General features: G+C 49.6%; 1 protein-coding gene across 9 annotated transcripts in view; it reads right to left on the reverse strand.

Moving 5' to 3' along the window:
• Positions 1-3,918: 3,918 nt before the first annotated feature.
• ATXN2L (ataxin 2 like) overlaps positions 3,919-12,602 on the reverse strand; it is a 15,810-nt gene continuing 7,126 nt past the window's right edge. For 2 of the 9 annotated variants that reach the window (XM_012808887.2, XM_012808890.2), the window contains exons 8-22: positions 12,010-12,210; positions 11,133-11,308; positions 10,862-10,972; positions 9,874-10,080; positions 9,698-9,769; positions 9,383-9,453; positions 8,910-9,205; positions 8,756-8,825; positions 7,226-7,372; positions 7,067-7,139; positions 6,786-6,973; positions 5,976-6,105; positions 5,757-5,878; positions 5,384-5,596; positions 3,919-5,215 (exon numbers count right to left, since the gene is read on the reverse strand). In XM_012808887.2, the coding sequence (XP_012664341.1) occupies positions 4,883-5,215; positions 5,384-5,596; positions 5,757-5,878; positions 5,976-6,105; positions 6,786-6,973; positions 7,067-7,139; positions 7,226-7,372; positions 8,756-8,825; positions 8,910-9,205; positions 9,383-9,453; positions 9,698-9,769; positions 9,874-10,080; positions 10,862-10,972; positions 11,133-11,308; positions 12,010-12,210 (2,410 nt within the window). In that variant the 3' untranslated portion in view covers positions 3,919-4,882. The remainder of the gene's footprint in view (positions 5,216-5,383; positions 5,597-5,756; positions 5,879-5,975; positions 6,106-6,785; positions 6,974-7,066; positions 7,140-7,225; positions 7,373-8,755; positions 8,826-8,909; positions 9,206-9,382; positions 9,454-9,697; positions 9,770-9,873; positions 10,081-10,861; positions 10,973-11,132; positions 11,309-12,009; positions 12,211-12,602) is intronic. The other 7 variants (XR_001161528.2, XM_012808891.2, XM_003795763.1 and 4 more) reach the window with 7 other exon arrangements.

Here is a 12,602-nt window from a genome sequence, read left to right on the forward strand (position 1 = left end):
AAAAAAAAAAAAAAAGACTGTTTATCTAATACGCAGGGAATAAAATGCTGAGTTTTTTTAAACTTAGAATGACGACTGGGACAAGGATGCCCACCCTAAACCAAAAAAAGCAACATTGGACAGGGATTAATGAACAAGCCCCCAGAAGGAACGTTCCTGGGCCCAACCTGAGGTGTTTTGAGAAACTGGACTTTGTCAGTGACTCCAGAACAAAAGCAAACTAAACAAAGCAGGTGAGTGGGAAAGAGGACATAATAAACTCTGTATAAGATACTGTCCAGTGTTTATCCTCAGTGTTAGGCTAAGAGGTTTCACAAGGGAATTCCTGACTAGATGAAGACTAAGTTAAAGTTCCCTTCCAACGCTGACATTTCTGCTCAAAGGCTGGGCGCAGTGGCTCACCCCTGTAATCCTAGCACTCTGGGAGGCTGAGACAGGAGGATTGCCTGAGCTCAGGAGTTTGAGACCAGCCTGAGTAACAGCAAGACACCCATCTCTAGCAAAAATAGAAAAATTAGCCAGGCATGGTGGTGGGGGCCTATAGTCCCAGCCACACAGGAGGCTGAAGCAGGAGGGTGGCTTGAACCCAGGAGTTTGAGATTGCTGTGAGCTATGACACCACGGCACTCTACCCAGGGTAATTTATACACTGTTCTACGTACCATGATGAAATCTCACCATCCTGCTCTGTCCCACTCTGGATGTGAATTTATGAATCGTACCATACCTTTGCCTGTTTATTAATAGCCATCAAGATTATCACATTAACTGTTAGTGCTCAAGGAATCCTTATTTTACTTAACTAATGACCCAGAAACACAAGAGTGCTGTGCCTAACAAACTATCATGTGTATTTAGGGAAAAACATAGCATATGCAGGGCTTGATGCTATCTGTGGTTCAGACATCCCCTGGAGGTCTTAAAATATTTCCCCTGATGGTAAGGGAGAGTATTATATAAGATAACCAATTATAACCCATCCATAATGCTCCCATAAAGCAAAGAATCAAGGTAAACTAACACATACACAATTTCATAGGGCTATAGAGACCTATGTCTCCACCTGTACTTCAAGCATCCTGAGCCCAACTGAAGACTTTCCTGCTCCTCCTGCTTCCATCATTCTCCTTTACCCCCACCCCATTCTTGAGAGCTTTCACTTGAAAACACATCCTGTTTTTAACAATCAAGTAGCAACCAAATAAAGTTCTTTTTATTTTATTATTATTTGCAGTTTTGGGCCAGGACTAGGCTTGAACCCGCCACCTCCGGCATATGGGGCTGGTGTCCTACTCCTTTGAGCCACAGGGACCGCCCCCAAATAAAGTTCTTCATTAGAGACGAGGTCTCCTGGCTTAGACTGCTTTAGAACCTATGAGCTCAGGCTCCACGTACCCTGGCCTCCCAGAGTGCTAGGATTATAGACGTGGGCCACTAGGCCCAGCCTTTTGTTTTGCTTTTTATTTAGCCAGGGGTTTGTTTGTTTTTGGTCAGGGCTGGGTTTGAACCCACCACCTCTGGTATATGGGGCCAGCAGCGCCCTATTCTTTTGAGCCACAGGTGCTGCCCTGTTCTTTTTTTTGTTTGTTTTTAAGACAGAGCCTCAAGCTGTTGCCCTGGGGAGAGTGTTGTGGCATCACAGCTCACAGTAATCTCCAACTCCTGGGCTCAAGCGATTCTCCTGCCTCTGCCTCCCAAGTAGCTGGGATTACAGGCGCCTGTCATGCCTGACTTTTGTGCCGTGTTTTTGGCCAGGGCTGGGTTTGAACCCAACACCTCTGGCATATGGGACCGGCGCCCTACCCCTTTAAGCCACAGGCACCACCCACCTGGCTATTTTTTGGTAGCAGCCGTCATTGTTGTTTGGCAAGCCCAGGCTGGATTCTAACCCACCAGCTCAGGTATATATGGCTGGCGCCTTAGCTGCTTGAGCCACAGGTGCCGAGCACTTTTTTTTTTTTTTTGAGACAGAGCCTCAAGCTATCCCCCTGGGTAGAGTGCCCTGGCATCACAGCTCACAGCTCACAGCAACCTCCAACTCCTGGGCTCAAGCGAGTCTCCTGCCTCAGCCTCCCAAGGAGCTGCGACCACAGGTGCTTGCCACAACGCCCAGCTATTTTTTGGTTGCAGCCATCATTGTTGTTTGGTGGGCCCAGGCTGGATTTGAACCCGCCCTCTCAGGTGTATGTGGCTGGTGCCTCAGCCACCTGAGCCACAGGCACTGAGACACCTGTTTTTTTAGTCTTACTCTTTTGCCCTTGGCACAGTGCCATGGCATTATAACTCAAGCAACCTCAAAATTGGGCTCAAGCGATTTTCTTGCTTTAGCCTCCCAAGTACCTAGGACTACAGCGCCCACCACAAAGCCTGGCTATATTTTTAGAGATGGGGTCTTTGCTCTTGCTCAAGCTGGTCTCAAACCTGAGCTCAGGCAATCCACCCACCTTGGTCTCTCAGAGTGCTAGGATTATAGGTGTGAGCCACCACTCTCGGTCTTCAAGAAGTCATTTTGCCTCACCCTCCAAAGTAGCTGAGCCTACTGACATGCACCACCAACACCTAGTCTTTCTATAAAACTCCCTTCCTGGCTCGGCGCCTATAGCTCAACCGGCTAAGGCGCCAGCCACGTACACCTAAGGTGGTGGGTTCGAATCCCCAGCCCGGACCCACCAAACAACGACGGCTGCAACCAAAAAATAGCCGGGCGTTGTGGCAGGCGCCTGTGGTCCCAGCTACTTGGGAGGCGGAGGCAGGAGACTCGCTTGAGCCCAGGAGTTGGAGGTTGCTGTGAGCTGTAATGCCACGGCACTCTACCCAGGGGGACAGCTTGAGGCTGTCTCAAAAAAAAAAAAAAAAAAACTCCCTTCCTAATATAGTCTACCCCCCCTAGCATGCCTATCTTTTTACTAAGTTTCAGATCCTCCAACATCTAACCTTCATTCTTTCTGCCCTTGTTTCAACCAATGTTTTCTGGCTCTGGTCCAAGCCGAAACACCCCTGCCTAGCAGCAAGCACCAGCCACCCCTCACAATCCTTTAAGGGTGAAATTATCTTCACTTTAAAGATAAGGAAACCAAGGTCTGGTCTCAATAAGACATCCAAACTGCTTCCTTGAAAAAATACCTCAGTTTGGGGCCTATGGCTCAAGCTGCTAAGGTTCCAGCCACATACACCTGGGCTGATGGGTTTGGATCTAGCCTGGGCCTACCAAACAACGATGGCTGCAACCAAAAAATAGCCAAGCATTGTGGCAGGTGCATGTAGTACCAGCTACTTGGAAGGCGGAGGCAGGAGAACCATTTAAGCCCAGGAGTTGGAGGCTGCTGGGAGTTGTGATGTCACAGCACTCTACCCAGGGCAACAGCTTGAGACCGTCTCAAAAAAAAAAAAAAAAAAAAAGCAAGCTCCTCTAAATCCTGTTATTTCCACATGCCATGCTTCAATCTTCTTGTCTCATCCATAACCACTAATTTAGCTCTTGGTTCCCTAACAAACCCCTCCCCTCTTCCCCCATTAGCAACTTCACCTTCATGCCCCTCATATCCAGGTCTCTCAGCTGCCCACCAGTCAAGTCTATTTCCAATGCCAGAAGCAGAGGTAGACATAATTCACAAAGCACTTATTCTTGTGGGACCACACTGCCGTACAGTCCCATTTTGGGAACAGAACTATCTCACATGTTTAGCTACGCAGTCTGCCAATACTTCAGTCATCAACCATACAACTAGAGAACATTAAGTTTGGAAACCACCTTCAAAGGATAGCACAAAACTCCCCCCTCATCCTGGGGTTTAGAGAAACTGGTTACAATTTTTACACCTAGGGAAAGAGGAACAGATGATGACAAGATAAATACTAATACAAGACTGAGAACTACAACCTTACTCTGGGCTCTAAAGAGAGAACTATAAGCAGGTTGTTAGTTTAAATTTTTATTTTTTTTATTTATTTTTTAATATTTTTATGTAATAAAAAGTAAAAGTCCTTGTCCAACCATCCTTGTGGGGCATCTGTCGCTCATACAGGTCACTCAAGTTAATGGGAAAGAAAGAACGGGGGGGCCCAAGTCAGAAGTTATAAATAATAGAAAATAAAAGATCTTCCATCTCCAGCGGGGGAACAGATGAGGATGGGAGGGCAAGATGGGTGGGAACAGGCAGGGCAGAGCAGGAACCCCCCCACCCCCGCTGGACCCTGGCCCTGCCGCTTTGAGGCCCTTCCCATTCAAGGTGCTTGGCAGGAATTCCCCAGCTCCCCTGGGGGAAAGGGGGGTTTGGAGGGCTGGGACTGGTCCGAGCTGCTGGGGGAAGAGACATAGATCACTCTTCCCTCCACTCATGGAGGTCTCAGGTCGCGGCCAGGACAATCTTCAGTTCCCCGGGGGGTGGAAGGGGAGCTGCTGGGAGGGATGAGATTGAACTGGTTGGAGGGGAAAGAGAAGAGAGCAGGAGCATTAGAACCCAAGCAGCTGTCCCTTCATCCAATGCCGTCCAGTGGGGGAGTGGGGGTGTGTCTGGGTAGGAGCGGCCTCCTCAAGGTGTCTCATGGGGCTGTCAGAAGCACAGGTCAAACGCTGTTTCCCAGTAAGCCAGAGCCCTTACTTGTGTGCCCAGCTCAGCCCCCCACACCCCAGTCTGGCCCTGTCTGCTGCGCTGACCTTACCTCGGCTAAGTCAGGAGACAGTCGGGGTCACTGAGAGCTGGGGAGGCAGTGGGGAGGGGGGCTGCTGGATCACAACTGAGCGAGGACGGAGGGAAGCAAAGGACAGAGCCAGGAGCAAGCCCCTGGCGGCGGCGACTGTGGCTTCTGCCCACCCTACATACTTCACAGACAGGTGCAGGTCGGCGGGCGCCCTGTGGGACAGCCCTGCCTCCAAGACCCCTCACTCCCCACCCAGAACCCGTGCATCCTGCCCCACCTGCAGCCCCTCAGCTCTTCCATGCCAAATTCCCCCAGCTAACGAGAACTCACGAATCCTGTCATCGGCTCCTCCTGGAAATCCAGGCGCCTGGCCAGGCTGCTCACCTTGGGGGTGTCCGATGTAGGGGTAGGGTGAGGGTGTGGAAGCTGAGAGTGCAGGCACCCCACTCTGGGGCACTGCGCCTTGGGGGGGCCCCCCATGGCTCTGGGGTGGGTGCAGCAGCATCACCTGGGGCGGGTGGGGAGCCCCAGGGTGAGGGGGCGGGGCTGCTGTGATTCCAGTTTGGACATGGGCCTGTAGAGAACAAAAAGAAGCTGGGAGTACCAAAAAAGGCTGAGACCAGCTCTGAGAACCCTGAGTTTAGGAGTACCTACAAAGAAACCAGGGCCTTGGGAATGCGATAGCTCCAAGGATAATGTCCTCTGTCCAGACCCAGAGGAAGCAGGTCCCTCGGACTCTTACCTGGGTAACATGGGCCATGTTGGTGAAGCCGTGGGGCAGCTGCTGGTGGGCATGGATGGCATACACAGCGGCTGGTTGGGGGAAGCTGCTCTGAGGGGACTGGGCAGAAGGTCCCGGTGGCAGAGAGGGTGGTGTGCCTGTCAGGGCCCCTGGGTGGTACAGATTCTGCTGTGGCTGTCCACTGCCCAGGTGTGGGGCCTGCCCCGCCTGATGCTGTCAAGGGAAGGGATGGATGAGTACCTCCCACTCCTCCGGTATCCAGGCCAACCACTTAGGGACTCCTAACCATCCTCCCTGCTGGGGAAAGACCCCAGCTCACTCTCCTAGTCACCACCCATTCTGCACCAACCACTCTGACCCCTACAGCAGGCACCTGGACGGGACTAGGGGCCGCATGCTGGGACTGCGGCTGGCTCCCAGTAGGCGTGGTAGCCGGCTGCGGCTGGTGGGCATGGAGCTGCGTGGCATGGTGTGGGTAGGACTGGTGAACAGTGGCTACAGCAGGAAAAAGGGAGAGAACCAGCGCTGAGCACATCAAAAGGGGGCCAAAGAGCACAGCAGGAGCAGAAAGGGAGGGCATAGCAGAACTCACCATAAAGGGCTTGGGGGGTAGGCTGCTCCGCAGACGGGTACTGAGGGGTAGAGGATGACACAATGGCCTGGGGATGGCTACCCGATGTCAGCATGCGTGGGTTGCTTTGAAGCATGGGGGCAAACACCGGCTGGTGGGACAGAGAATAGGAGTCAGCAGGCTGGGCGCAGTGGCTCACACCCAATCCCAGCACTCTGGGAAGCCAAAGCAGGAAGATCACTTGAGCTCAAGAGTCTGAGATCAGCCTGAGGAAGACTCAGACCTCTACTTATTTAAATAAAAAAAAAAAAGATAGCCAGTTGTGGTGAGAGCCTGTAGTCTCAGCTACTAAGGAGGCTGAGCCAAGAGGATTACTTGAGCCCAAGAGTTTGTGGTTACTATGAGCTATGACACTACAGCACTCTACCTAGGGCAACAGAGTTAAGACTCTGATCTCCACTAAAGGTGATCAGCGCAGCAGACTGAGGAGCCACTCCTTCCTGCCCAGTCACCATGGATGCACCACCAGTACATGGCCCTGGCTGGGCCTCATCACAATCACCTTCTTTATTTAACCATCAGAATAATCCTGACAAGCAGATATTACACCTCAGAGGAAAAAACTGAGATGTAGATAAATGTTCTATGTCTTGTCACAGGTCCTGCTAGAGCCAGGACTCAAACCCCAATATGACACCACCAATCTCATAGCTGACCAACCCAAACCACCACCTGCTGCCCTCACCCAGAACCGAGTCTTGGAGATAGAGGAGGGGAGATCCTTAGCAGAGGCTCTGGATCCCCAATTCCCCTCTTAGGGTCACAAGTCACCTGTGAGGGGTAGTGGGCCATAGGCTGCATCATAGCTGGCTGGCCTGGGAACTGCTGCGGGTTGTAGGGGATGTAGGAAGAATAAGGTGTAGCAGCCACCAGAGGTGGACCAGCAGCGGCGGCAGCCTGCATCATCGGAGGGGCTGATGCTGGTTGGTGTTGGTCCGAGCGCTGAGGGGGCAAGGAGCCTGGGGGCAGGGGGAACATAGTGCAGAGCTCAAGATCCACCTGCCAGGAAGCACTGGGCAGCTCCACCAACTGCTCCTCCCAACCCTGCTCACCTTTTGCTCCCCGGTATTTGCCCTGCTGCCCAGGCACTGAATTGGAAACAGGATATGGATACATCTGAGGTGCCTGAGGACAAGGACCGATGAGGCTCAATGACCTGTTCCCTCAGCCAGCCCAGCCAAATCCTCAGGCTGCCCAGGCTCCTCTCTCACCTGCACAGCTGGTCCCATGTGGATCTGAGGTATGTAGGAGATGTACTGGGGGCTGTATAGCCCACTCTGGCCTGCTGTCAGCACCGGGATGGAGGGAGTTGAGTGAGTCCGGGGCCCTGGAGAAGTTGGGGTACTGGTGGACTTGTTCTGTAAGAGACAAAGGAAGACAACAGTTTATTTCTGTAGCCTCCCCTCCTATTCCTGGCCACACCTATTAACATGTAGCATTCATGGAATGCTGTGTTCCAAACACGTTCTGTACTTTTTTTTTTTTTTTTTGAGATAGTGTCTCATTTTGTCACCCTTGGTAGTACCATGGCGTCACAAGTCACAGCAACCTCAAATTCTTGGGCTTAAGCGATTCTCTTGCCTAAGCCTCCCAAGTAGCTGAGATTATAAACACCTGCCACAACACCTCGGTATTTTGTTGTTGTTGTAGCTGATATTGTTTAGCATGCCTGGGCTGGGTTTGAACCCACCAGTCCCAGTGTATGTGGCTTGAAGCCCTAACCATTGAGCTGCAGGCACCGAGCCTCTGTACTGTATTTTGGTTAAGCCACACATCAAACCCAATGAGATGTTACATTCTGGCTCTGCACCTGTGGCTCAAGTGGCTAAGACGCCAGCCACATACACCTGAGCTGGCGGGTTCGAATCCAGCCCGGATCCACCAAACGACAGCTGCAACCAAAAAAACAGTCAGGCGCCTGTAGTCCCAGCTACTTGGGAGGCAGAGGCAGGAGAATTGCTTGAGCCCAGGAGTTCGAGGTTGCTGTGAGCTGTGATGCCACGGCACTCTAGCCAGGGTGACAGTTTGAGGCTCTGTCTCAAAAAAAAAAAAAAAAAAAAAAAAAAAAAGAGAGACATGTTACATTCTTACACCATACCTGAGGAAACAAAGAATTGGCTTAAGTACAGGGTTTAAGTCAAGTGGCTCAAATGAAACCTATGTTCATAACTACCTACTCAAGTACTCCTAAGCCAAATGCTAAGAACCAAAGAGAAACCTACAAATACTTGTCAAGACTCATCAGGATCCCTTGTCACCCACCCAAGGTTTGAGGCATGTTCCTCACACCAGCCCCAAAGCTGCTATCCCTAAATGTTTGCTGTTTCCTCACCATGGGGCAACCCAGTATCTTTTTTTTTTTTTTTTTAGAGACAGAGCCTCAAGCTGTCCCCCTGGGTAGAGTTTCGTGGCAGCACAGCTCACAGCAATCTCCAACTCCTGGGCTCAAGCGAGTCTCCTGCCTCCGCCTCCCAAGTAGCTGGGACCACAGGCACCCGCCACAATGCCTGGCTTTTTTTTTTTTTTTTTTTTTGGTTGCAGCCATCATTGCCGTTCAGTGGGCCCGGGCTGGATTCCAACCCACCACCCTAGATGTATGTGGCCAGTGCCCTAGCCACTTGAGCCACAGGCGCCAAGCCACAACCCAGTGTCTTAACAGTAAAGTGCTCCCTTCCATTATCTATTTAGCCACTCCCAATTCTCACAGAAATCACAGCCCACATTCTCCTGTCCCATCTCACCACAGAGAGCAGAGGCTTTGTAGGATTGAACTCCTTGGCATTGGGATTCAATGTTGATTTCTTCACTTGTCTATGAGAGAAAAGTAAAATCAATCCTCATGGCTTCCCCCTCTCACCCCAACACAGACACAACACAGCTCTTCAACCCACTTACTCGGCAACAGGGCCCTCATCCTTGTCATCTCCCTTCATAAGGCCCACTGGGGGGCTGCCGGTTTGGCTTGGGCAAGGTGGTGGGGGCTGCTCTGGTCCCTCAGTGCCTCCTGCTGGTGTCAGGGGTGGTTTATCCTCCTTATCCGATACGGATTCTGTCTTGGAGGATACAGGAGACCCCATGGGCTCTGAGGTCAACAGACCATCAACTTCCTTCTCCTTCCCTTTGGCCTCTTCCTTTAAGATCCGGGGAGGAAAAGGATCCAAGGTGGTCTCAGGGGAGCTACTGGGCTGAAGCTGTAGGAAGAGAAATATACACACAGTACAGTAATTTCTGTTCTAGATCCCAAGCCATGCTTCCTTCTTCCAACCCTGCTTGATCTCATCCCTTCTATCCCACCTATACTCTTCTATAACCCAACCACACACTCCTTTACCCTGCCAATATCCTAGCTTGTTTCACACGTCTCTCACCTTAAACTGGGCCCCAAACTTTCTCAGTTCTTCTAGTTGAAATCGTTTCTGTTCATTCTGAAGGCCAGGAACTATGAGAAGACAGTGAAAAAGAAGAAAATACATTTCGTTCTTGAAAGTGGCTATACAAGGCCAACAGCCCAAAGGACAAGAAACCTATAAAAAAGAGAAACTCTTGAGAATCCTAAGAAATCAACTAAATTAGGACTGGGGAGCGGACAAACACTGCTTCTGAATTCCAGTAAGTTTCCTAACTAAAATACTCTCCCAAACAAAAGGGCATCAGTCTTCAACAGAAAAAAAAACAACCCTCACCTTTCCCAGCTATCCGAGCCAGTTCCTGGGGCTCTAGAGTTCTCCCAGGTTCCTTGGTAGGGAGTTCTTTTACTAAACAAGGAGAGAGAGATGCCTGAAGGTATTTCTGTCCAGAAACACATTTCATGATGTCCATAACCCTCAACCATTCAGCTCTTTAATCATCTGGCTCTTACCATCTGTGGGGGCTAGGGAGATCTTTGGAGAAGCTGGGGAAATGGAGCCCACTCCAGGATCTGCTGACGTTGCAGGGATAGAAGCTGAAGAGGTTGGCACTGCTGAGCCAATGGGAGGCTCAGGACAGGAAGCCGAGATTGGGGCTGGGGCAGCAGATTTGGGAGAGCGCGGAGGGTACATCCGGCCCACTGGAAGAAAAGGGAGAGCTGTACAATGGTTACTGCTGGTCAACAGGCAGTGAGTGGGGTACAGAAGTCTCACTCAAAATACCAAGAAAGTTAATGTACTTTATTACACTCAGGGTCACAGACTTAAAATGTCCAGATGCCTGAGGCAGGTAACCTAAGCAAGTAAATGGCCAATGTGAGCGACTGGAAAGCTTAAAGGGGCAGTCATGATTCTGTTGCAGCTAATTACAGCAGGCGTCCTCAAACTACGTCCCGCGGGCCACATGCACCCCGCCTAGGACATTTATCGGGACCGCCGGGTGTTTTTGCTGCTGCTGCCTGTCCTAGTTTAGCAACTAACTTGTCCCAGGGCATGCGGTCCAGCCCTCCAATGGTCTGAGGGACAGTGAACTGGCCCCCTGTTTAAAAAGTTTGAGGACCCCTGAACTAGAGCTATGCAGCAAGGAAGGCTCAGAAGGCAGAATGGTCTGTAATTCAAAAGAAATAGAAAATTTTCTATGACTTCTCTTGGCAAAGAGCTAAGGCTAGGCTGGCTGCCCCAAACACCATCTTTCAATGTTGGTAACTATAATTCAAATCTAAACAAAAGATATCTGCCAGCCAGATACAACCCAGCGATTGCTAGATTGGGATTTTTTTCTGTACTAATGAACATGAAAGACTTTTTTCTCAAGGACAAATCCAAACACCTCAAAACATCTACCTTGAAACTGTCTTCCATCCCAGTGTTCCAAAGACTGACATATCTATATTCCTCTAAAAACTTCTATTTCTTTACCTAACAGTACTTAAGTTTTACCTGCAGGAGGAGGTGGAACAGAAGTTTCTCCAGAAGGCCTATTGTTGGGTGAAGACAGCGTCTTAGCACCTCTCAGCGGCCGCTGTGCTTTAGGGGACATACGGGATGGACCTATTTTTTTTTTTTTTTAAAAGAAAAAGAAGAGCCAGAGTACCTATTACATCATTGCCCACGCACCTCTGCTCCAACCCATCCAAACCCTTTTGATTACCCTTCCCACCTTGTTACCATCTCCTCTTCTCTCCCCCATAAAGTCTGCTCCACGACTCACCTCCATTGATACCACGCGCCTCAGAACCTGGGCCAGGGCTGCTATTGTCAAGATGGTGAGGGCCACGAGGTGGCAAAGAGCTAAGGCCAGGCCGGCCACCCCGAGAACTGCTGCACCGAACACCTCCCCGAGGACCTTCCCGAACTCGCTGAGGCAGAGGGATATACTTCCCCTCCCTGGGGAAAGAATTCAAAGAGTTCAAGTAAAGTATCCACAAAACCTACACATTTTAGAAAGATGACATCTTTCCTTCTGAAGTCCCCCCCAATCTTCAATACATACACACACACACACTCTCTCACTCACTCAACTCTATCTGACTGACTCCAGCTTCATTTCACTATCAAACTGGAACATGTGTCCCAGTTAAATGTTCTGTGGTTAGAGGCTTAACCTCGTGTTATATCAACCCTGACCCAACGGATCTGGCCAGTGTTCCACAATTCTACCACTCCTGACCTATGAGAAAGGTAGGATTATACCATAGATCAAAGTGCAGCGTTTACAAAACACAGAACATAAACAGGTAAATTTTATTTTTATAAAAGCAAAAAGTACACACTAAGATTCCTTGGTTCTTAAAAAAAAAGAAAAGGAAATACACATATATATAAAAACATATAGAGAACAAAAGCAAGTATACAGAAATTTTGAAAAAATTTTTCTTCTGAATTACAAGCTTCACTCTTGTTATTCTGGGCAAATTACTTAACCTCTCTAGGCTTCAAGCTCCTAAACCTAGAAATTGAGAATAACTGTGTACTAACCCATACATCATATGATTATGATGCTTAATCAACAGCGTATAAAAACTCTTGACCTGGGCCCTGGATGCTACAATAAGCCCCAAACAGTGCTAGTTGCTCCCACCAATTACCTGGATGCCAAGCTGGGACTCTCTCGCCCTGAGCCCTGCCGCTGAACTGCACTGTGCTTCTCCTCCTCAGTGCGCCCATCATCATTCTCCATGGCAATCCGTAGGCGGTACTGGGGGCTTGATTCAATCTCTCGGGCCAACTGGGCTGCACGCAGCTCCCGCTGACGAAACTCTTCTGAATTATCCTTTTCTAAGGGCACCCTGAGAGAATCCCACAGCCAGCCATCATCCCAGTGCAGGGAAGGAAAGAGAGAAAAAAGGAAAACATCAGTTCAATCATCACCTCAGCCATATAGGTGGTTCAATTCCTTCAAAACTTAACATGTATTAAACATGAATATACTGAGTCCTAGGTAAAATTGAATCTAAGAAACTCTTCGATGCATATGTTTAAGTTTTAGAGGAAAAAGTAAAGGCAGAGAAGAAAGCTGTTAATTCTACCTATGGAGGTGGCCTACAATCAGGAAAAAATAGAAAAGGTTTGAGGGAACATTTCCAAAGGAAGAAGAGAAATACAGAATGGGCAACCTGGATGCTGAGAAAAGAATTAGCAAAAACTATGTTCCACCTGCAAATCCTGTCTTTTTTTTTTT

The sequence above is a fragment of the Otolemur garnettii genome, unplaced genomic scaffold (genome assembly GCF_000181295.1).
Source record: "Otolemur garnettii isolate 467f Iridium unplaced genomic scaffold, OtoGar3 scaffold00096, whole genome shotgun sequence".
NCBI lineage: Eukaryota > Metazoa > Chordata > Mammalia > Primates > Galagidae > Otolemur > Otolemur garnettii.